This window comes from Panthera uncia, chromosome E1 (genome assembly GCF_023721935.1).
Source record: "Panthera uncia isolate 11264 chromosome E1, Puncia_PCG_1.0, whole genome shotgun sequence".
In the NCBI taxonomy this organism is placed as follows: domain Eukaryota; kingdom Metazoa; phylum Chordata; class Mammalia; order Carnivora; family Felidae; genus Panthera; species Panthera uncia.
In genome coordinates this window covers 32,741,274-32,767,537 of record NC_064814.1, presented here as the reverse complement: position 1 = coordinate 32,767,537, position 26,264 = coordinate 32,741,274, and the positions used below count along the sequence as shown (strand labels likewise).

The following is a 26,264-nucleotide window of genomic DNA, read 5'->3' as shown; positions in this document are numbered from 1 at the left end:
GAACTATGTTGTCACTCACATCCCACAGTGCCAGGATGCACCCCCTATAGGCAGTAAGTACAGTGTAAATTCAAATGGCTGCTTATTTTCAAGCCTTTTCATTCTCCTTCATTTGTGCTCTTGTCAAGAGCTCCTTAAGCTGTAGAACCTGTTTCTTCCCATTCGGTCCCTCTTGATTCTAACTTTGCCCCTACCAACAACACTAATCTACAACATTTTTCTCCTTTATTTAACCTGTCGCTTAGAACCTAGCAAATGTATCCACAATTCACTGTTGTGGATTGGACAGGGATTGTTCTGTTGGACAGGTGTGTATTCTAGACATCTCCGTTTGTTCATTCGTTCATTCAGGCAGTATCTATTCAGTGCCAGGCATTGAACTAGATGTTAATGATGTAGGAGTCAATACCACATAGTCTGAAGAAGCTTACAATGTAGCTAAGTTACTTCGAACGTCTTAATGCTACAATCCTAGCTTCCTAATTATTGCTTATTATCTTCCGCATGTCCGTGTTCCACTTTTTTACAGCAAAGCCATAGTACAGGGCTAAGAGCTCTAGTCTAGGCTTTAAATTTGTCTGAAACGCCTCCTCACTGGCTCTGTGGACTCTTTTGCAGTATACATACCAATGATTCTTCTGACCACCATGTTTATCACACTTGAACTCCTGTCCAAAATTTTGTTTTAAAACATGCTCCATATGTTCTTATCACAGTATTCTCTCCCCATGAGCCCAAGGTTTGGCAGTCAACCCTTTCTTGTTCTTCAACCTACGTACCAAATACGGCTTTACTAGCTTGTCATTGGCAAAAAAATCAGTTATTTAAAAGATGTTTGTTCATCTGTATCAATCACATTGTTTCCTATGGTTTTTAGGGATATGAGCTAAAAATCTGGCTTTACATATTTAACTAACTTCTTACTCCAATACTCTGAAATGTCTCAGATGATGCAATGTCAGCCTTATTAATAAATGGAACCCCATTTCCAATAGAATGCTTGCACAAGAAGCTAAGGTAATGTAAATATTCAAGTTTCAGGGGAACACAGTGTGGGGTCAGTGTTGTAGGAGATATGGCATTAAAGGGAGAAGAGCAAAAAGAAAATCCCATTTAGATTCCAGGGAGCCAGGGACACAGGAAGAGATGAAAAGGAAGGTTGATGATGCTCCCCACGACCAAAGAATTGCTTACAAGCAAAGAATGGCTTACAAGCATTTTAAGAAAAAGACTTGCTGGTTTTTGAAATATGGACTTTACCTAAAGATTAAAAAAAAAATCTAAGAATAGCTTAAAAAGAAACAGCACATGGCATCTGGGTGGCTCGGTTGAGCATCTGACTCTTGATTTCAGCTCAGGTCATGATGTCATGGGTCATGAGATCAAGCCCCACATCCGGCTCTGCTGATAGTGCAGAGCCTGCTTGGGATTCTCTCTCCCTCTCTTTCTGCCCCTCCCCTGCTCGTGATCTCTCTCTCAAAATAAATTTAAGATGAATACTTTTATGGCTTGTCTATTTACTGATAAGTACACAAAAATTCAAAGATTCTATACTTGATGGGTGATGGGCATTATAGAGGGCACTTGTTGGGATAAGCACTAAATTCTACTCCTGAAACCAATACTGCACTACATGTTAACTAACATGAATTTAAAAAAAATTCTACACCTGTGCTGTCTAGTAAGGTAACCATAGCCACATGTGGCTAGTGCTGTATGTGAAAAATACACGTTGGATTTTGAAGACGATATGAATAAAAAATTGTAAAATATTAATATTTTAAATTAATTGCTGGAATATTTTGGATATATTGGGTTAAATTATTCAAATTGGTGTACTTGTTTCTTTTTACATTTTATTTATATTTCTAAAAAGTATTTGGAGAGTGCATGTGTGTGCACACGTGGGGGAGGGGCAGAGAGAGGGAGAAAGACTTGAAGCAGGCTCCGCCTTGTTAGCACAGAGCCCAGCTCGGGGCTCAATTGCATAAACCCAAGCTGAAATGAGCCACCCAGGCACCTGCCTTTTCACATTTTAAAATGTAGCTACTAAAATTTTATTTATTTATGTATTGCTACTAAAATTTTAAATTAGGGGCGCCTGGGTGTCTCAGTTAAGCCGCCGACTTTGGCTCAGGTCATGATCTCGCAGTCCGTGAATTCAAGCCCCGAGTCAGGCCCTGTGCTGACAGCTCGGAGCCTGGAACCTACTTCGGATTCTGTGTCTCCCTCCCGCTGCCCCTCCCCAGCTCACACTCTGTTTCTGCCTCTCAAAACTGAATAAACGTTAAAAAAATAATAATAAAATAAAATTTTAAATTAGATATATGGCTTGAACTGTATTTCTATTGGACAAGGCTATTCTAGACATCTCAGGAGCAAAGTCCTGGGAACTATAGAAAAGGGAGTTGAACAAAGCTTGTTCTTATTAGGTGAGAGGTCATGAGAACATAGTAAGAAACATGACATAAGTCAAAAGATGGGAGTTTCCTTTCTGGGGAAAAAAAAAAAGCTTTTGCTTAAGCTCAGCTCATGTGAACAGCATGAGAAAGGCAGGATGTGAGCTTAATTCAACAAACATCCACTGACCACCTGCAAGGAAAGACAGTGCTAGGATAGACAGACTTTAAAAGAATGAGTTAAACCTGGGCTCTGTCCTTAAGGAGTTCACCATTTGGTATACTCTTTGCTTCAAAGCATATGCCTGGCTCATGGTAGAAACTCCATGTTTACTGAACAGATTAATATAAATGTCTAAAACACTATGGAAAAGATGGAAAGCTGCAAAATTAGAGGCACACATGAAGCCCGTTAAGGCTCACTTATTATCAACAGATCTCATAACAAATAAAACCAAGGACCTGGAAATACAAATATAATTAAAAATGTTTTGTCTTGGGGCACCTGGGTGGCTCAGTCAGTTAAGTGTCCTGACTCTAGGTTTCAGCTCAGGTCATGATCTCATGGTTCATGAGTTCGAGCCCTGCATTGGGCCCTGTGCTGATAGCACAGGGCCTGCTTGGGATTCTCTCGCTCCCTTTCCCACGTGTGCTTCCTCTCTCTCAAAATAAATAACTTAAAAAATATAGTTTGTCTCTGAGCCATCTTATATAGTTAAGAGCCATTTAAAACAATATAAACTCAATGTTTTGATAATGAAGAGACTTTGTAAGTCCTTGCCTAAAATCTAAAACTAGTCCTGGAATTCCAAGCCTTCCAAAGTTTGGCCACGCCCACTGTTCCCTTTATGTATGCTGCAGTAGCCAAGACAAACAGAAATGACTGTTAAATGTTATGAAAAACCCACAGATTTGTCTATATGGTTATGTTTAATTTTGTTGAGGAAGGACAGGGATGGAACAATCTATCACTGACTTGAAGATACGGATGAGAGACGTGACCCAGTGATCCTGGCTGCTCCTGCTTTGCCTCTACTGCCAGGCCCCCAAGACCAAGAAGAATGGGAAGCTCAGAGCATTTTTGAGCAGGCCTGAAAGGATACACACTAAATTTCATAGTAATTTCTCTGGGGGAGTATCTTTCTCAGAAGATCTCCCTTTTATACTACGCATTTCTTTTGCTTGGTTTTCATTTTTTTAAGTCATTGCTTCACCCAGTGTGGGGCTTGAACTCACGACTCGGAGATCAAGAGTCACATGCTCTTCCAACTGAGCCAGTCAGGCGTCCTGCATATTTTTATTTTTAATTTATTTTTAATTTTTTTAAATGTTTTATTTATTTTTAAGACAGAGAGAGACAGAGCATGAGTGGGGATGGGGCAGAGAGAGAGGGAGGCACAGAATCTGAAGCAGGCTCCAGGCTCTGAGCTGTCAGCACAGAGCCCGACACGGGGCTCGAACTCACGGACCGCGAGATCATGACCTGGGCCGAAGTCAGACACTCAACCAATTGAGCCACCCGGGTGCCGCAGCATATTTTTATTTTAAACAAAGCTTTAAAAATCCAATGTAAGGGGTGCCTGGATGGCTCAGTCAGTTAAGCGTCTGACTCAATTTTAAGCGTCTGACTCAGGTCAGGATCTCATGGTACGTGAGTTCTAGCCCTACATGGGGATCTGTGCTGACAGCATGGAGCCTGCTTGGGATTCTCTCTCTCTCTCTCTCTCTCTCTCTCTCTCTCAAAATAAACTTAAAAAAATCCAACATAAGATAAAATAACTCAAATGATTTTTAAAAGGATGTTAACACTTGGGAGACAGTTTGAAGAATGAAGGAATAAGTCAAATGAATCAGAAGGCAGTAACAAGGGGTGGAAGTAGTAAGCAGCATCACTGTTCTGTAAATTATCACATAAACCAGTGTAGAATTATAGAATGTTCCATGTACATTCAGGGAACAAACAGGAGGAAGAGGAAAATTAAAGACTACCTGTGGAGTCCTACTATCTCAACATGCCCTTCTAATGAACACTGCCTATCACAAGGAAGACTGAATCAATCTCTCTCTCTCTCTCTCTCTCTCTCTCTCTCTCTCTCACACACACACACACACACACACACAGTCTGACAGCAGCCCAAAAAGTATACTAAAAGGTAGGAAAGATTTTGAGTATGAAAGCACTTTTTAAAAAAAGATTTATTTTTAAATAATCTCTACACCCAATGTGGGGCTCAAACTCACAACCCTGAGTTCAAGGGTTGCATGCTCCACTGACTGAGCCAGCCAGGTGCTCCTGCATGAAAGAACTTTTTACTTCCTCTGCGCAGAGACCAGGGATCTTTTATGCTCCAATGGATTCTTTATGCTTGAAGAGGAAATGGAGAGCATCTGAAAACTTCTTTGATCTCTACATTTTTCTAAAAAGCACTATTTTCAGCTTCCTTTTTTCTTCTGAAATTGTGCAAAGCACTCCCACATACATGCTTTTACTAGATAGGCATCTCTTTATGTCTGATTCCATCAGAAAGCCAGGAACAGTGACACCCCAATTCTCCCAGGTTTCAACAACTGTGCACCCACCTGAGAAGAGAATACTAAAGTTTTGTACCTCTCTTCTCCACCAAAGGGTTATTACACAAATAAATCTCTCCTTTTGAACTCTGCTCTTCCCGGTGAGTGGTATAATTGTGGTCATATGTCATTTATTCTGAACTCCTAGCCAGCCAACTTCAATAAGCATAACTCATTTATTGAAACATGTAAACAACCCCAGTACCAAAGCAGCCAAATGGAAAGCCGCCTTGACCACATGCTCTAGAAGGTGTAATAAAGCCGTGATTCTGCCTTTTGGCTTGGCAAAGGCAGTTGGGGGGATGCCCTCATATTTACTTCGGAAAACTTACGACATGTGGGTTCTAGGTGGCTGCCACTGCCATCTAGGCTAGCACTACTGGAATCTTGGATTCCAGGACAAATACACAGGAAATCACATTGCCAAACTTTTCTCCTTATAAAGACAATCTATCCAGGAATTACCATCCTCTCAGTTCTCATAGGGAGGAGTCATTCATTAAGCAAGCAGGATACAACAGGGGTGAGGAATTTTAAGGCAGTTTCCTGTGGCCCCAAGGTCTGGTCACAGTGCTGTCTTTAGAAGAACAGTGCTACCTAACAAGTTAAGGCTAAGATGATCACTTATGGAAAAGTACAAAGGATGTATTACTCCAGAGAATTCTCTGGAAAAGTCCAGTTTATTCTCTGACAGAAGTCACAGAGTGGTCTAATGGATAGCACATTCTCAAGCTTAGGAGTTAGAAAACCTGAGAGAGACCCATGGTAGGAGCCACTATCCTGTTGGGCAATGTGTTTAGAACAGAACACGGTTTCTCTCTCTCTCAAACTTGCTCCTCCTCCTGTATTCCTGTCCTGGTGATGGATCAGCACTGCTGTCTTCTCAGATTCCTTCTTGACCTTTACTCCAACTTGCCTAGTACCCTGGCACCTCATCTTAGGGAGCCTGTCCAGCCTGCCTTTGAAGCTCCGCTGCTACCCCTCCTGGACCACTGCAACATTCACTCGGCAAACACTGCGAGCGTACCGAGTGCCAGGCCCTGGGGAAACAATGGAGAGTGCAACAGTGCCCGCCCTTACGGGGCTTACGCTCTAGTGAAGGAAACAAGCAAAAACAAGAAAACAGATAAACTACTTTGTGAGTCACATATGTGCTTTCAAGGATACAAAACGGGGCTAAGGCAAAGAGTACCAGAGGTGGGCGGACTGACTTTAGGTGACTCATTGGTCTTGTCTCTTCTACTCGCCCTACACAGAGCTCTCCTACTCGTGCTTTCCTGCTGTCTCACAGGGCTTTCTCTAGTCAGAACACCTGCCCTCTCCCCACCCTAGCTGGCTATTCAAATGCCACATCCTCATGAAACCTTTTCTGAGCCTTCCTGGTCACCCATTCCCATCCTCTTCTGGGTTCTTTTCTTAATGTTCTTTCCTTCGCTGTTCATTTCACTTTGTGTTGTAGTTATCTGTATATACGCACAATACCCCTAAGGAGACTGGAAGTTCCTGGAGGGCAAAGATTACGGTCATTAGTGTTGTCTCTTCCCCACAGTACCTTAAGCCAGTGGAGATTTAAAAAGTAAATTTGAAGCACTTGCGTGTCTCAGTTGGTTAAGCGTCCGACTCTTGATTTGGGCTCAGGTCACGATCTCAGAGTTTGTGGGTTCAGGCCGCCCTTGTGGGCTCTGCGCTGACAGCAAGGAGACTGCTTGGGATCCTCTGTCTCTCTCCCTCTCTCTCTGCACGCCCCCCCCCCCATTTGCATATCCCTCTGTCTTAGAATAAACATTAAAAAATAAATAAAAAGAAAATATCACTTAAAAAAAAGTGAATTTAAAAATGTTTCCCCCTACCAATCTGGTTAATGCCACTTTTGGCTCTATTTCATAGGGTTGTTATGAAGATCAAATACAATTTAAGATGTGAAAGTGCTTTGAAAGAGAAAAAAGATCTGTACAAATAGAAATTGCTTTGTAATCATAATTCTAGCAAACACCACTTTGGGAACCTGCCCACACAGGATGGCTAGGGATGGAGCCGGCGTTCCCACCCCTGTGATAAACGCAAGCAGAGGCTGCTCATCTATTTAAATAGCAAACTTTTAAGGCTGTGGGCCTGATTTTCTGTTGTCTTTCTCCATCACCTACTTGTGATCCCAAGATGAGACAAGGATGTAAATAAAAAGCCTGGACTTTTCTGTAGAACTGAATGTGTAAGAGCCAGAATGCCTAGGTTTGAATCCTTTCTCTGCTTCCCTTCTTCCCACGGCTAACTACTAAACTTCTCTACCTTAGTTTTCTCACAGGGTTGTTAAGGATTTTAATACTCAACAATAAAAACCAACACTGAAAACAGTGCCTGCTTACAAAGTAATCAATCATTATCACAGTTACAGTAATCCACTGTACTTCCCGGGAAAGGGCACATCGGAGGTTCCTGGGACCTAATCTTGATTGCTGGTATTAATGGGGTTTTGCACAAAAATATACCATAGAAGGGACATGGGAGTGGGAAGGGACGGATACAGTGGCCAGAATGGAGCAGAGGTATCCGAAGAGCCGCAAGAGTGTAGCCACTGTCAGGTTAAGCAGAGAAAGTTTGGCAGCTAGAAGAGGTTAGGCCTGTCACTCAAGTGAAAGGGCCTCCCAAGAGGCTGGGAGGTGCACTAAAAAGTGAAAGGTTGAGAAAGGCCTCCTCTCATTTTCATTTTTTTTTTTTTTTTTTTTTAACTAATGAAAAGAGGTTGAGAACAACATGGCTCTTGGATGACTGGTGTGCCAGGCTTCTTCACCACTGCAAAGAGGAGTGAAACTGAGCTGCCGGAGTTTCCAACACAACATGGCGGCCAAAGGAAGATAAGAGTAATCTGAACAGTCTTTTCCCACCTTCAGGGAAGGGCAGAAACATCTCTCTACGAATCTCAAACTGCCTCACTGCATGGAAACATTTTTTTTTTCCATCAGAAACAGGCTGGGACACAATGAAGCAATACTGTCGGGTTGGGTCAGTCAAAAGCATCTGAAGGAAAAAGCTGCTCATGCTCTATCCCCCTTAAGGGGATACATGGCAACAAAGGGAAATGACACATTTGGGATGAAGTGGGGGGAGGAGAGAAAAGTGGCTTACAAAGCCCTCCTTCCAAGAACAAGGCCTTTCCTGAGGGCTTTAGGTGGAAGGCCATCAAATCGATCATTGTAGATACTGCCTGGAAAGTCTCAAAAGAAGGCAGTGACTGTTAATTTAGAAGGCTTGGGGTCCCTCTTAGTCAAAGATGCCCAGAATAAGCCAGAGCCTTCCTCTCAAGAATTCAGGAATGTGGTTTCCAATGCAAATAAAGACTACATTGTACAACTACCGCTGGACTGTGTCCAAGCCCTCCTTCTGTCCTTTGAGTCATTTGGACATAGTTAACAAACGGGTTGAACACCTGGGCTGATTACCCCTGAAGGGGATTTCCAGACTCTATCCAGTAAAATCATCTCCTCCCCTCCTGAAGCAACGCCCTTCCACTCTCTCTGAAGTGTGCTCTCAAGATTCCAAATTTTCTCCGATTCTAGGCTTCCTAGGTTAGAGCACCAACTGCTGCTGACACAAAGAAACAAGGAGCCAAGCAACTTTGTGCTTTTTAAAAAAGTTTATTTTAAATTAAAAGGAACAGATGTCCAATGTTTCAAAAAGCCACACATTTGTGGATTTGGCTGACAAACCGTCTAAGCTGCATCTCATTCCTGTTCCCATAGAGTCAGCCAGCCACTTACAACTGACTCACACTGGGCCACAGTTTGGGCCAGTCTCCCAACTACAGAATTAGAATCCCAGATCTCAAATGAATCCAGGGTGTTTGGGTGGAGAGCGGGGGCCACCTAAAATAAATTTCTTTTAATTTAGTAGTGTCAACATCCACACAGCAAACTGTGCAAGGCTAGTAGGTCAAAGAGAATGAGCAAACAGCTGGCACCTGCCTATCCCAGCACCACACAATTCTAAAGGCAATGAGTAAGCAGCTGTCCAGAACAGGTTTTCATTATAATCCCTTTTATGAGTATTGGTTGAATATGCAAATACATGTATGTTATTTGCTGCAATTCAAGGCCTCACCCCCAAGGCAAACGCGTTACCTCAGGTGAACTCCTGGCCTTGTTGGGAAGGGCAGCAACCGAAGCCTCAACTACCAGACGCAAATGACTCAATCACTTTTAGAATGTTCGAGTACTTCATGTGCTTTCTTTTCTTGTTGTCTTTGAGAATAAAGGAACAAACACTTCAGATGCAAGTTTTTTGCTTAGCATTTCATTTACCATGTTTTATGAATATCCGAGTTTTGATCATTGTCAGTTAGAAATGGAATGCTACTTGGCTTTCAAAAATGGCTATTGAACTCCTGCTTAGGGGCACCTGGCTGGCTCAGTCCGTAGGGCAAGCGACTCTTGATCTCGGGGTTTCGAGTTCGAGCACCACATTGGGTGTGGAGCCTACTTAAAAAAAATAATTCCTGCTTAGGTTGATTTAACTTTTTGTGAGCACATTAATAACTATTTATGAATAAAACAAACCAATACTTTTGTTTTCTAACAAAAATGAGACTTTTAGGTCTATTGAGGAAGGTCCCACATGCCAACTTTTTAAACTGTTTTCACTATACCCAACAAACCTCACTGAATATTTTTTATTTATTTATTAAATACATGAAATTTATTGTCAAATTGGTTTCCATACAACACCCAGTGCTCACCTCACTGCATATTCTAGATGGAACCTGGGCGGCTCAGTTGGTTAAGCATCTGACTTCGGCTCAGGTCATGATCTCATGGTTTGTGAGTTCAAGCCCCACATCAGGCTCTGACAGCTCGGAGTCTCAAGCCTGCTTCAGATTCTGCATCCCCCTCTCTCTCGGCCCCTCCCCCACTCACACTCTGTCTCACTCTCTCTCAAAAATAAACATTAAAAAAATGTAAAAAAAAAAAGCAGATATTCCTTTTTTCTCTACCTTCTAGATTTCTTTTAGTATTTTATTTTTTAATGTTTATTTTTGAGAGAGTGAGCAAGCGGGGGAGGGGCAGAGAGAGAGAAAGACAAAGAATCTGAAGCAGACCCCAGGCTCTGCACTATCAGCACAGAACCCGATGTGGGGCTCAAACTCATGAACTGTGAGATCACGACCTGAGCCGGCCAGACTCAGCCACCGACTTGACTGAGCCACCCCTTAGTGTATGTACGTATACACAAACACACACACATATATATACATACATGTTTATTTACTTTTGAGAGAGAGAGAGAGAGACAGAGTGTGAGCGGGTGAGGGGCAGAGAGAGGGAGACAGAATTTGAAGCAGTCTCCAGGTTCCAAGCTGTCAGCAGAGCCGGACAAGGGCCTCAAACTCATGAACCGCGAGATTATGACCTGAGCTGAAGGGAGATGCTCAACCAACTGAACCACCCAGGCACCCTTTAGTATTTTATTTTTTTAAGTTTATTTATATTTATTTTAGGAGAGTGTCCCAAGCATGCTATGCGATGTCAGCACAGAGCCCGACATGGGGCTCCAACTCACAAACTGTGAGATCATGACCTGAGCTGACGCCAAGAGTTGGAAGCTTGATCGACTGAGCCACCCAGGCGCCCCTTTAGTATTTTATAATAAAAACTAAATTAGGAAAATGTCAATATTTTAAGGATGTAAGGTTAGAAAAGTATTTTCAATTATAGTAAATTTTGTGTATCTGTGCTTTGTACTTTGTTGCCTCACTGGGGGGTTAATTTTAGATTTAACAAGGTTTTGTTTTTATCAAGTCAATTGGTTCCTTAATTTCTGCCTTTCTCTTTATTTATATTTGGGTTTAACTTCTTTAGAAAGAGCAGATTTACATCAAAACAAGGGCATACCTGCAGACAGTATTTAAAACGCATATATTGGGGCACATGTCTGGCTCAGTCTATAGAGCATGCAACACTTGATCTTGGGGTTGTGAGTTCAAGCCACACGTTGGGAGTGGAGCCTACCAAATAAAAACATGTTTTCCGAGCAAATGCAATGTAAAATTTTTGCATGTGTATCAAATGCGGTCTTTGACGAGTTAAAAACTGAGAACACGCCAACAATTATGGTAGTACTTCACATTTTATCCAATTTAATCATTACAACAACCTATTTCTATTCCTATAGATGAAATCTAGGCTCCGAGTTTAAGACTTTCTCAAAGTCACATGTTAGAGGCAGAACTATAAGCCATCAGTAACATAGACCGTTGCACATGGAGGCGAGTGGGTTTCAAAATCTATGGAACGGCTTTTTGACTGTAAGAGGCTGGGAACTCCTCTGAGCTCTTTACACATGGGTCAGTCAAAACACAATTCACCCCAGGGCACAAGAGGACAACACGTTATTCTAATTAGCCTAATGCATTAATTGTCCTCGAAGGAATCACTGCTGAGTAGTGAAAGCGAAGACCAGCCTCACGGCAGTCCTACTACAGCTACAGCCAGCAGAGAGCACAGCGGAAACACAGGCAGAGGTTGTTCATGTGGGAGCGCTTCCTACTTACTGCATCTGCGGAACTAGTGTATTTCAGAAACTGCACTCCAGCCGTACCTTTTTCTGATTTTTAGAAGATGAGGAGTGGCCATCATCCAAATCTCTCTTTCTGTCAAACACTACACGTTTCCCACATTACTGTTTCTAGGGAGGTGTTCCTCGGTACATAAGTGTATAAACTGAGGATGTATTGCATTATATCGTACTGTATTGTTTTGACAGCCATGGAGTTGAGAGACACGATAAAGTACCACAGAAATGTAAGGCACAAAATGACACTTAAATTAGATGGAATTAGAATTCCCAGGCACCACCACCCCCCCCCCTGCTTTTTTTAAATTTGCAGTAATATCAAACCATCCACTCACAAATTTTCTGGTCTCCCACCAACTGGAATCAACTGGGTTTGTTTTGGGGATCATGTAGTTGTTTCTGTTCACTTTGGTGGATACAAGAAAGGGACAAACGAACCGAACCACTGGAACAGAAGGGTAACGTTCTGTGCCAGCTGGAATCCAGCAGGATCATCTGAGCATGTCCCACCTGAACGCTTTGTGGAGGAAAGGGGGACAGCTGTTTTTTGTTTGTTTTCAAGGCAAACTCATTTGAAAGAGTGAACAAACCATTATCATAATAAGTCAAATGTATTACTTAGCTCCTCAGTCTAAGAAATGTTTCTTTTTTTCGAAACACTGTACCCTGAAATAAGTTTACCAATAAACCTGGAAGATTTAGTACATATAGTATAATTCATACGGGGTTTCCTCTTTCCTTTCTTCAAACACCAAATAAAATGCAGGTGAAAGAGATGACACACAATTGGAAGCTGACTTAGAAGTTTATGCTAACCCTAAAAAATCTAAAAAATTTTGTTGGTTAACGTGAATCTATTTAACATAAAACCTGGGTACCGCTTTGCAAATAAAGGAACAATCACATTACCACAAGGTCCCTGGGCAGAAAAAAAAAAAGATTGTTAAGAATAATAACCTTTTCAAAACCCACAAGGCAGGTTGTTTGTCCTTTATTTAGCTGTGGTCATGGAGACCATCCCAATTTTCCATAAAATCTTCTCAATACTGCTGCAATATCATGGCATAAAAGATTCAAAGTGCCACTAGACTTAAGGACGAGAGTTTTTTTTGTCATAAACCATGAGGCTAGGTAATGTTTAAATGGGAATATTTGGTATGGATGGTCAGATGAGAGATACCAGAATGTCAGACAGCCCATCGACTGCTGTTGCCATGAGATTCAACAGTCAACATCAGTCTGATAAGCTACCCGACAAGGTGGTACAGCCATGGAGATGTCACGACGGTAGGCAAACTAAGTAGACATTCAGGCAGGATTTGATAAAACAATCAGGCATTTCTGGCCTGTTGCGATTTAAACCCGATTCTACTTTTAACATAATGTCAGAAAAGATTTTCCTAAAGAAAAAAAGTGAAATTGTTTATTTTCCTCCCAGGCAAAACGAAACAACCAAGTTCAACTGGAAACATCCCAAAAGAACATAACACTCACTGAAGAAAGGAAAGAAAATTAGGTTACATTCTAAAACTAAATTTTTGTCAGAAACAGAGAACATGCTGAGCTAAAACGAACACAGACAGGAGAAAGTGTGGTTTTTTGAAAAAACGAGTTATTTCTCTCTCCAGTGCCCTTTAATTTGTATACTTTCATTTCTCCTGTTTTCACGAACCCCTCGCTATGTCAATCCCTAGGGAGCCATTTCATCAATGTGTAGCAAGCTGCCCCAATTCCAGGTTAACAAGAAAGTGCCTCGGTGGTGGCTCCTACACGTAAGTAAACAACGGTTGAAGAAATTATGGTTGTAGGTAGATCTGGCAAAGCCGCCCATTAGTTGGAAGTAGCTAAAGGGAAGCAAAAAATCAAAACGCTCAAGAAAACGGACACAATTTTGGAATGATCAAAGATGTCTTTATAAAGTTTGTTCATGACTTCATTCTAAATATACAGAATAAAAAATGGTGTCAGCTCATTCGTGAGACACCAATCAGAATTTTCTTATACTGTCTCAAAATTTAAAGATCAGTTTCCCAAGAGGGTGTGCAATGCATCATAAGATGGCCTTTTTTTTAAGGTAGGAGAGGAAGGGTTGGACAGGATTAAATAAATTTTACCATGATAGACATGCAAGACCGTTATCCAATCTAGTATAATTTATACACACTTTAATGACTTAGAAAAACAAAGGAGTCACTTCTGACAAGCCTAAAAGGCTTGACATACTCAACATACTTAGGAACTAGTTTTTGGTGTCCGGAATTCTTTAATTGTACCACGTGGGCCTTCTGAAAGCAACAAAGAAAAGCCCGGTTTCTGTTAAGTTCGCTGCTGAACATCACGTTCCACCTGAATAAAACACAAGCTGGATTGAATTGAGGGTGGATACCTTACCTTAACACACAAAGGAAAAGTGTGTCAGTGCAAAATATGGACTAAACTGTTTTCAGAAAACAAAACAAAACAAAACATTTTTTTTTTTAAATTGATATAGGGTGGAAAAGGGTATTTTCCTTCCTGGTTTGGAGTCCTCCCAAGTTAAGGCAGAACTCATCTCTAATTTCTGCCATTAGAACCTTTTTCTGCTTATTTGGTTTTCTCCTCTGAGTTCAACCGCTGCTGGATTCGTTTGGCATAACTTTGTGCCATGGAGTTAATGATGGACAGGATGAAGTAACACACCATTACAACGACCAACTTCTCAAACATCCAGGACAACCAGTTTTCTCCCTGTAAGAATAAATGCAGAACAACCCACGAGAAATGCTTCATTAGTTCAGCAGTAAAAAGGGGATCATTTACAATATTTAAGAAAAATGATGAGAATTTGGGGCTTATAAGCTATAAAGTCTAAACAATGAAAATGAGAAGGCCCGTGTCTCTAGATACCCTGAAGTCTATATTCAGGCCTTCTGACACCCAATTATTAAGATTTCACTTTGTCAGATGTAAAGTCAATGTTGATTCACATAGTTTAGAATGGGTCAGTGTGAGGTGGCCTCTTTTACTACATAATAAAATTTTTGATTCAATTCTGCTCTCTGAAGTTGCCATGTAGATACTTGTGGAGAGCAGTGTCCAGATAGTTACATGTCGTTCCAGCACTGGGAGCAGCTTTTAAAATATGTCATCTATTTCTGAAGTCATGTTTGGTCAACTGAGGGCGGCAAAGGGCCACACAGAGTGTAAGGCCGACGGGTGGGGGGTGGGGGAGGGGGAATTCAACAACTATTCAACAACTTCAAGTTTCCCATTTCAGGTTACTGCTTACCCATCCTCTTCTACTCATTTCCCTTTGCCACAGAACTGTTTACAGAAAAGGCAGCCTTAGTTTAAGTTAAAGTTTTTAAGTTCAGCTATGCGAAGAGCCTTTTTTTTTAAAAAAAAGATTATTTTCCCATCTCTTAAAAAAGTAGGGCAAAAATGAAGGAGACAGTCAAGTGACCACCGTTAGTCACATACTTTGTTATGCTATGAAATGCTACAAATTTTAACTTTTTAATCCACTTGGGAAGTAGATTTGGTAATAAATCATTTAAGATCAAGGCAACAACTCATTCTACATAACAGATCATTTGCCATTAGCCTTCCTTTGTTTTTCTTTGGAGAAGACAGATAAAAACGGAAATTACATTTCTGATTTAGTCAAAGCCAGTGTCCCAGTAGAGAGTAAACAGAGCCTCCACTTCAGTTACTGAAGACTGACAGACAAACTACTCTATTTGCCTCAAAATGCCAGTGAGTGCTGGGAGTATAATTTCAGCCTGAGACTGGGGGGAGGGGGGTGGCAGAAGAGAGGAAAACAGAGCAAAGTCTCACCTGCGGTGTGCCCATCTCACTTCTGTGGTGAAGCTTCTGCCGCTGGGCCTCCAGATATTCCTGAAATGGCTTCTGCAGAGATGGACCTATGCCGGGGACAGCACTGGAAGCAGGGTACGATAACCCAAGGAAAAAGATACATTTGGGAAGAAAAGCAAGAAAAATGTGAAAGAAAAATCCACTTACCACCTGGACTCAAAAAACAGGGATTGGACAGAAAGAGGAAAAAAAATACAACAATCAGCACAACTGGCAAAATCCTCTGAACTCTTTTCAGTGGATACATTCATCCTTTAATAACCCCTTCTAGGAGAAAAATCTCTTCCACCAACTCAGGAGAGAAACTAGGAGCTGAGCCCCTTCTGGCACAAGAGTTCATCCTCAGAGTGAGACCAGCTAGGCTGATGCCGCACGCTGTTGTGGCACAAAGAATAAAATGAATGACTTCTGAGAAGTCCCACATTTATCACCACCAGTTCCTGTAAGAACTGGTTTGAACCGATTAATAAGGAAATGACTTATGCTTGTGTCATCCCTAGTTGAAAAAGAAACTGCCCGCCCTCTCTCTGACTTGTCCCATCTTCTCAGAGGGGGGCGGTCCTTTCTCAATCTAAGTCCTTATTAGGACAATCTGTGCGTCATCCTTATCCAAAAAGAATGCATTAGCAAATTTGGGAGGCACCTCCCACTAGTCAGAAGTCAGTGATTAACAAAGGAACAAAGAAGGAACTCTGAACCTTGAATCACTTCGTGGTTTATGGTAGATGGCTTGCACAGAAACTACAGTACATTACTAAACAACTTGTTCTGAAATGACTGGGATAGGGATCTCTGATAAGTTTATGTACTCGGAGGTCCCTCTCACCCAGAATATGTGGAGGCAGTGCTGTTAAACCGGTTTGGCAACCAGCTACCAGGATCCTGTTTTAGAAATGCTTGCAGGCGTTTTTTAAAATGGTAACTTGAGGCAACTTAGAAAATCAAACATCTCTATTTTCTGTACCTTTTATTTTCTCATCTGCCATAACAGGGCTAAAAGGCAGATGAGCTCAATCTCCTGCGGCCAGCAAAAGCTATGTCAATATGTATTTGCAACAGCACCTAATGTTCCCTCTTATAAGTACTAACTTCACCACCTCTTTTCGAGAACAATTCAGTTACCGCTTTCTGTAATACAAAGCAGAGAAGCAGAGGAAGAGAAATTTTTTGCTACTATATTTACCAGAAGTTAACACACATATAACTTCTGGCTGACACTTCTCTTTGATCCTCTTAAGTATCAACCACCAAGTACTTAATGGAGTCCTTATTTTGTGTCCGACATTGTAATTGGCACTAAGGGAAAACAAAACAACTGCAAGAAATAGCTTGTGCCCACGAGGAACTTAGAATCATTATGGAGATTCAAAACACACGGGCACACACATGTACACACAAACTGATTTGTGAACAACAAAATTTACAAATCAATACTAAAATTTTTTGGTATAGAAGATATATTCCAAAGGAACTGGAGAAAGGAGAGATCAGTGTGGGGTGAAGCTGTCAAAAAGATCCTTTAATAAATATTGAAGGACACGGGGAAGGGCTGAATAGACATAGATAGCAGAGACCATGGCTGTACTGATCAGCACATAAGACCCATATGGACAGACAGGAAAAATGGAGAAGGAAGGGCAAAGTCTCTTTCTTAACCTACAGCCTCAGTCTCTCTCTCACTGACTTTTAAGTGGCTTTACATTAAGGGGTAAACCAGAGAAGCTGGGTCTGAGCTGTGTTGCTATTTATCAGTGATGATTCTCACTACAACAGGGCAACAAGAGGACAAACTTTCTCTTTATTTTTTATTTTTCTGAAGTTTTATTTAAGTTATCTCTACATGGGGCTCAAACTCATGACCCTGAAATCAAGAGTCACATGCTCCTCTGACTGAACCAGCCAGACAGAACTTCAGAAAATCAATTCTTATTCATTCTTAATAACAAATGCTAGGAGCCTGGGCGGCTCTGGGGGTTTGAGCGTCTGACTTTTGACTTCGGCTCAGATCATGATCCCATGGTTTGTAAGCTGGCATCTGGGATTCTCCGTCTCCCTATCCTTCTACACCTCCCCTGCACACTCTCTCTCTCAAAAATAAATAAATAAAAATTAAAAAAAAAATACCCTATATCGTTGTTTTTAAACTTCCAAGGATAAGCCATAGTCAAGCCATTGTGTTTTTTTTAAGGTTAAAACACTTTTATTTACAATGGCTGATATAATTGTAAACTAATGTGAACAGCTAGATTATACAAGAAATGCCTTGAAAATTCTCTTTTTGATGTCCTCTAAGAGTTGGATTCCATTATATGTGCCTTGTTCTTTCTTCTGACTTCTAACTTCAGACTAGAGCAGAAATAAGGCTTACAGTTTCCCTCAAATAATTCTTGGGCTCCATTCTTGGGCCATTATTGAAAGAGAAAATGAAGAACTAAGACCCACATGTTAGAAAGGTTCTACTTTTTTATTGCTGTGGTTGAGGGGAATGAGGAAGGGACTGGCAACAGTCATTCTAGACTCTCTTCAAAATAATGTGAAGTTAAAAAATGTTGCCATTGTTAAGTCTATTAAGAGCTACACTCTAGTTGAGAGAGAATATATGTCATTACATTTCGTTTAGTTTATTGCACATTTACATTTAGTGATGTGCAATTTTCAACTATCTTGGGCTAATACTGAGATAATTTTTTTAAGGTGCTATATAGTGTTACATGCTTTGAAGAGTTTTTGGTGGGGTGGGAGACGAATCTATTAGTTTCTCATAAGAGACTAGGGAAACAGTTGAAATAGAGAAGTTAAAAGTTTTTATTGCAGGGGTGCCTGGGTGGCTCAGCCAAAGCTTCTGACTTTGGCTCAGGTCATGATCTTGCGGTTTGTGAGTTCAAGCCCCCAAGTTAGGCTCTGTGCTGACAGCTCAGAGCCTGGAGCTTGCTTTGGATTCTGTGTCTCCCTCTCTCTCTGCCCACCCCCATTTGTGCTCTGTCTCTCAAAAGTGAATAACTGTTAAAAAAATTTTTTTTAAGTTTTTATTGCAATATATTAACCAATACTATCATGAACAAATGTCACATGCTCTCAATAAATCCGAAAAAAAAAGAACACATAAGTATGAACTACTATATAACTAATTGTCGGATTCTCTTAACCTTGATATATTCATCAAAATTTTAGTTTTATTTTTATTGTTCTAGCTCTACAAACAATGGCTTAGGCCACAGTTGCCTCAGCTTATACAAAGCACATTACACTAGAGTTCCGTTAATTAACATCAAAGCTATTTTAGTAATGGACTACATAAAAATTGAAAGTGCAGTTGTCACTCTTTTTAAATATATATATATTTCATTAATATTTCTGTACAGCTGTCAATCTTAGCTTGCATTTAAAGCAAACTATAATACCAGCCCATGACCTCATCCCTCAAGTTATTTTCAAGCAGCAGACAGAAGAGTCCGTTCTGACATTGAAGATTAATTTAAGGTACATATATGGGGGATGGGGGGGTGAAGAATAACTTGAATTCCAGTTCAGTGGTTTTTTTACAGTTTGCTTAGGAAATAGCTTAAATGCCATTCTCTGAAAGCCATTAAATTCAAAGTACCCTGTGCACCTGGCCAAGGAGTCATCTCAACCTGTAGTGAAGGCGTGAAGTCCTCCATCTGCCATTAGGTCTGATGAAGTTCAAAGTATTATAGTTTCGTGATATAAAAGGATATAAAGTAGGAGGAGAACAAACACAAAATGATTTTTCAGTCAACTATTGGATTTAAATATGTTTAAACTACCCTTGTAAACAGTCACTTTCTCTAAGTAAGAAAGCCTTAAAAAAACCCTAAAAAACAAAAACAGAAAAAACAACAACAAAAAAGATCTCATCTGCTTTTCCTTGCTGTAGACCTTCAACATGGTGGGTAGAAAAAGCTTTGTGGATAGTAATTATCTTGATATTTATTTTCTTGGCATACACAAACATGTTTCAGATAATATCTCATTAAAAAACAAATTTCCAAAAAAGTAACGGCAATTTTTGAATTTGTTATTGATTTTAATAAAGAAAAAAAAAACTGTCAGAAAATGCAAAATGAGAAAAACAAAGAGAAAACAAAGGAGAAAAAATAAAGAAAAAAAAAAAACCCTACGTAAGTCCAAACCCACCCAGAGCTTGAAAAGTGGTTTCACAGGAACAGTATTTTACCAGGCTTACATACCTTAGGAGGTATGTAACAAGACAAACTTCTTTGTAAAATTCTGTTAAGGGCCCTGACCAATATGCAAACAACTATTTTTCTGCAGTTTTTAATACATTATGTGACTCTGCTTCTGAAAATCATTTTTCTGAAAATAAATCTATATTTTAAACTCTCCCCATATTGACTTATTATAAATAAAGGTCTGCGTTATTCTCTGTACCCACAAAAAGCCAGAAAATCTTCCAGAGGAAGCATCACAATTGGTAGAGGCTGGAGAGAGAGTGGGTGGTACGATTATTTGTCACAGTGTTTAAATTTTCATTTTGTTGGTTATTCCTGGGCACACAACCCATCCCAAAACTTTATCGGTCATTATTATTCCTGTTTCCAAGGAATTCCTTTTAAATTGTGTAACTCTCAAACAAAATGGTTCAACAGATATAAAAAACACATCATTAAAACTTTCAATCTCTTCTCCATCATAGAGATGGTCATCAAACTAACAATTGTTATTAGAAGACCTGAAATTTTCCTGCTCACGATTCTGGTTGGATTTTTCCAGCCAGGTGTATGTTTTTGTTACTATGTGCCACCATAAAACTGGGGCACAGTGTTTAATAACAGAAATAACATGAACTTAAAAAACATTGATCTGTCTTGTTGTTTAGACCTACTTACACAGGGCTGCCTCATATAAAGGTTAAGCAGTTAAAATGCTTAGGGAAATTAAGTAGGTATGATTAAGTAAATGTTTTATTTAATATAGGCTCTGCTCCTTTCTTAATCACTTTTTTGAGGATCTTAGCACTGATGTGATCATGGAAGTTACACTGGCTTTCCTGAAAATATATTGTCTGACATCAGTTCTTAGTAAAGGCTACAGAGTAAGAAGCCTTTATCTTTCTTAGAAAAAATTAAAGGCAAAATGTATTTTCTACCTTTCTTTCACTAGTTGTGCTGTACTCTGAGGCTTATTTAACATCTCTCTGATGATTAATCATAACATCTAAATAACATTCTCAGGGTGTGATTAGTCAAACCTCTGAAAGCTTATAAATGGCAGAAAAATGTTTTTAGAATAAAATTCAGGTCAAGGACAATATTAAAGAAAGGAAAAGTTAGGGTTTAATCAATTCTACTGCTGTTATAATTCAGAATCATAGTAGAGATTTTTTTGAAGTAAACTAATGATGCCTACTACTTTTTGAGCATAAAAAGTGGCTTTTGAGGCCGAGAAGTTTAGACCAATGGTTTGTAAACATTTTGAATATATGTATATATTACTCGTGCAAACAGTAAAATACACAAATACAAATTAAAAAAGGATAAAATAAAGCTAAAATTTAAAAAAATACTTAACTTTAAGTATGATGGCATTTGTGTTATCATTAGTGAATATTTCAAGGCATATTACGTACTTGTCCTTTATTAAAGTAGTAATTTCTAAATTTGTTGGCTGACTTCTGTAGACATATACTAGTAAGATGTCAATGCTGCAACTTTTTTTACTGTTTCTTGTGACTGCATTATTAGTACTATCTTCCTTCTGTTTCTTTATAGGAAACTTTTAAAGCTACTTGTCTGTTTTGTGAAGGTTAATTTAATTAAAACTAGGAATTATAAATCTGATTAATGGGGCACAGAAAAACACAATATATTGCAACAGGCCCAATGTGAACCCCTTCTGTATCATGGAACTCCCACTGTTTCCTTAGCCTATTTTTGTATTCCATGAGATGTGATTTTCTGACCTGTGGCCTGAGGGAGTGCCAATCAGATTGTTGGTAAACTATATGCTCCATGTGTGTATAGTCATATAAAGTTTATATGTATGTGCTACCATAATGTTATATATGTAACAAAAATACACAAAAAAAGAAAACAAAGATGAACATAAATATAAATAGAAGTTCTGAAAAAAATTAGAAGTTCTATTATTTTAGTCCCATTCTGATGGTGGAGACCACTGGTTTAGACCATGAAGCTAAACTTCAAGGGGTATAAATATTATACCTTATTCCCAAGAAGGTATAGTTAGCAGAGCAATTCAGTGCAGGACTGTTCGGTAATATATCAGAAAGAAAAGAAGCTATTTCTGTAAAGACACAGACTGCATGTCTCTTTTTTGCTGACTTCTAATGGGTCATTTATAAAGAGTGCTATTAAGAATCTGGAGAGTCAAACCTCAAGAAACTGAAATTCTGTGCCCTTGGTTAAATTTTAATTATACTTCAAATGAGTATCAGGGGTCTTCAGACTGATTTTCTTGATTGAGTGAGGATCACTGTATGTAAATCAATAAATCGGATTTATCCTCTGACTCCAGAGAATTCCTCTATCAACTGAGAATTGGCCCAGAAGCGCAGGAGTAGAGATTCTTATTATTAAATGGAAAATGGTCTCCTGCAGACTCAAGCCAACCGGTGGTTCTGCTGAAGAGACTGAATTTTACAATGAAGGTACTAGTAGGATATATTTTCAGAGATAAAATAAAAACTCCTTCCCATTCCACTGCCCATTTACATGCTTATCTTGTCTTCTATATATAAGAGGCAATGACAGCATGGTAGAAGTTCAGTAAGAAGATGGATTAACAATTCCCTTTCTTCTTTAAAAAAAAAAAAAAAATTTTTTTTTTTTCTTTAAAGTAAACTCTACTCCCAATGTGGGGCTCAAACTCACAACTCCAAGATCAAGAGCTGCATGCTCTACCCACTAAGCTAGCCAGACATGCCCCACACCCCCAGCAATTCCCTTTCTTGATAAGTTTTATAAATAATTTTCTGTTTCCAGAAGTGTGCAGATTTTAACCAAACACTATAGAGTTAAATCCACCCTCCCCCCCACCCCCGCCCCCACCCTCCGCAGTGATCTAAACAGGCTTAACGGTTAGTATTTTAATGAGTTGTCATTTCCTGTCTGATAAAGATTCTCACAGTATTTAACCACCAGTTTCCCTGTGGCCCAACCAATACTAGAGCTCTATTCATAGTGACTCAGAATGGATCTCAGACTCCAGGCCTGATTCAACAATGACAGATTGCTCCAAATGAAATGGTCATAAGGTAGACTGCTCTGAAGAAGGAAGGAAGGGGGAGTGTAGTTTATCATGCAATCTTTCTGAAGAAGTCAAAGGCCATCATGATGACTCCCATTAATATTTATAGCTTTCCAGTCCACAGACATTAGAGAAAGGGAAAAAAAAAAAAAGAGAGAGAGAGAGAAACAAATTGATACCTAATTAACCCAGGAATATGACAAGTAAATGAACTGATGTTAATTGCAAATCAACTTATATTTAACCCAGTCAAAGTGGGATCCTGTAATTCTGTATGACTGGAATGAAAGGGTTATTAATTTCCCCATGTAATTGAATAGGGAACCTGAATCTTTGAAGCTAATATTACAAGAAAAAAATGTTAACTGATGTATTCTACTTGCTTTTGGATCTGAAATGTGGCAGCCCTAGCCCAAACCAAATTCCTTTATATCTCAGGACCTTGGAAGAGTACCCCAACATAAAATAAAGTTGGAATGAAAACTACACTACACTAAACAATCTAGGGCTTTCTCAGATACAAAAGTTTGGGTTGATAATCTCTGGCACTGTCTAAAATTCGTTGTGATTTAACCTCAGGATCTGGAATTGAAACATCTTGAATTTCATTCACATCTGTGTCCCTTTCAAATGATTTAAACCTCTTTTGTACTCAAGTTAATCCACTGTGTGTTCAGCAGTATTATAAACACATGACACCATCCGTTTCTTAGTGGCTGTGTAGAAGGAAGACTACTGCATTATCCAGAAACATCAGGTGTATTGTTACTACTGGCTTACAGCACATTTCCATCACAGACGTTTTCAAAAAAAAAAAAAAATTAATAATAATAATCTGCAATTGTCCTAGCTTTTGAACATTTGGAATTGTTTTCTATTACAGTCAGAATGGAGGTAAAACCTCCTTATAATTAGTAGCTACTCTTTGGATTATGCTATCATTAAAGGGACACTTGAAAACAAAACCTGAGCAGTAGGAGCTAAGTGGGCATTTATGTTAATGAATGAACCCAGAATTAAACGAGCAGTTTATAAGAACCAAGTAAAAATGATTGGCTGCCAAAACAAAACCCTGTAAAAAAAATCAACTGATTTCAGTTCTAGAAAATGGTACACCGACGGCAGCTTTATACAGCGACAAATTTGTGGCTGGCTTGAAGACCCACTGAATTCTAAGGATGAAATCAGCAACAGGGACCCATAGACCCAAAGATCAAGAATAAAGGAGAGTTTGCAGAATTTTAAATTGAAGGTGGGATGGCATAAAAACTTACTGAATTTAGTCATTCAAAGTGGCAGGAAGGTGTGTGGAGAAAAAAATGACAGTTACTGGAATTCAACCTCAACTAAGAACAATCTAGTTATTCCAACATTAGTTAGGAAGAGAATCACAAAACGCAGTAGATAATGAAGAAGAAAAAAGTCATGATCTCTGTCCTTAATGAACTTAATCTAGAAGGGTGATGAGAGAGGAAAAAATGCATTTAAACCTACAGTACAAAAGCCAGTAGGTTTCTCCCTCAAAGTAACATCTGCAGTAACTAATTACAGCTGTACAAGGTGAAAGCAAGTGTGAACAAGGAGTGGAAAGAAAAAATTCACACTGACTCCCTATCAAATTCACACAGTAGCCATTTGAAACTGACACTCTAGTCCAAACCTCCAACTTCAAATAGACTACCTCACTGGTTTCTACAGCACTCCCTCAATATTTCTCTTTCTACCTCAAAAGATCTTAGAATCTTTAGTTTTGAAGGAAGCAGTGGTTAAAGAAAATAATCCACTTAGGCTTTTGATCTTGTCTCCTGGATCCTATCTCCATCTCTTGCATTTACATGAATTTAACTTCTCTGTGTTTCAGTTTCCCTATCTACACAGTGATAGTACCTTACAGGTTTTGTTATGCATATTCAGTAAAAATGTATGTAAAGCATCTGGCAAAGCAGGTTCTTAGTAAATGCTAATTTCCAACCCACATCCTTCCCTTTTTTCATTTCTATCTTCCATCTCTAGCTTTTTTACTAGAGTCTTTCCTTCAGTCTCAAAATACTGTTCTAATAATGAATGAATGAATGCATTCATGATTAGAAATGAATGAATGGATTCATTCAGTCAACAAATATTTACACAACACTTAAAATGTGTCAGGCGTGACCCTGATCTGCTTTTTCCTTTAATCAACAATTCCATGTAATACAATTTAATTCAGTTTTAGTTTATATCATTCTACAGAAATGCTCTAATTATGGTCAACAGTAAGCTCCTAATGCAATACAACTTCTCATACAGTCTAACTTCAGAGTTCCTGCTTTATCCTTTAGCTATGATGCCTCCCAATATCCATAACAAAAATATAGAAGATTTAAGTGTTAAAAGAGAAGATAACAAACGTCAGGAAGAGGACATGAACATTTTCCACCCTAACTGCAGAAGATTATGTTAAAAAGTCAGTGTGTACAAAGGAGTCTCAGCAGCTGCAATGTTAAAACTTACTGTATCCTTTTTTAGTTAACACAAATATTTGTATTTTACACTTCTGCAACCGTTTCTAATTATTTTATAGTGATCAAAGGCAAAGAGAATCAACTACATTAACTATTTTGTATTTTAAAATGGAAATAGATTTTTCTTTCTGTAGAAGAAAAAGTCCAGGCCAACATAGCTCACTCTGACCACTTGTCATAGGATAAGGAACAAGAAACATCCTTAAGACTCAAGCACTTAATTACTCACTGGTTAAAATGATCCCTCTCTTGCCACAGGCAAATTCGACTCTGAGGTCAAACATCAAGTTAACTCAGAAATAGGCAGCGAAGAGCATGGAACATTCTGTGTCTGGTAAAAAGTCCCTGCTCCAGCCAACCCCCTCCCCCAAGTCCAATGATTTGAGTTATGGAAACTTTCCTGTGTGGTAAAACTAGAGACTTTGTCTTCCAATAAGACCCTGGCAACCTGACAATAAGCCAATGTTCTGCATATGGTTTGTTACGAGTCATATGCTTAATGTTATTTTCTGGGAATTCTCATCTTCTATTTGGTGAGAATACTGGAACGTGTCATTTTAATAACGATTTTAATGTTAGACTTGGTCATGCTCTTATGCCCAGGTCTCTCTCATTTGGAGAAAGTCTAAAATTAAATAAAAATTAATTTTAAATCTTATTAAAAAAAAAAAAAAAAGACTGAAACAAATGTAATGCCTTTGAAGCTCTGAAGTTCCCTCTTTCTTTGGTTCCATCCCTTGACTTATTTCACACTAAGATACCAAACAGTGAAAAACTCTTCTATTACATGCCTACTCTTTTTTTTTTTCAGAACCTTTCTCTGTCCTCCTGCCAAACATATCATAAACCAAAAAGCTTTCTCTCAAGGCAATTATCTGTATTCTAACATCTCTCAGAATATAAAACTGATTCATTACATATGTTAAGATTTCCATATATAACTAGACTAACCCTTTGATTTAAGAAAATATAATAGAGATACCTTTCCCTAAACTTAATGACATTAGCGATTACTTCCCGGAACTGTTTAAGAAATAAATCTACTAATTATTATTTCTAGTTGAAGGAAGGGTACTATTTACTGTTAAAATTACAGTAAATTTTGAAGGTAGGGCTTACCTTC

General features: G+C 39.1%; 1 protein-coding gene across 2 annotated transcripts in view; it reads right to left on the bottom strand.

Moving 5' to 3' along the window:
• Nucleotides 1-8,582: 8,582 nt before the first annotated feature.
• Nucleotides 8,583-26,264, bottom strand: part of VMP1 (vacuole membrane protein 1) — a 133,406-nt gene continuing 115,724 nt past the window's right edge. For both annotated transcript variants that reach the window (XM_049637791.1, XM_049637792.1), the window contains 2 exons: nucleotides 15,351-15,453; nucleotides 8,583-14,261 (listed from right to left, as the gene is read on the bottom strand). In XM_049637791.1, coding sequence (XP_049493748.1) covers nucleotides 14,118-14,261; nucleotides 15,351-15,453 — 247 coding nt within the window. In that variant the 3' untranslated portion in view covers nucleotides 8,583-14,117. The remainder of the gene's footprint in view (nucleotides 14,262-15,350; nucleotides 15,454-26,264) is intronic.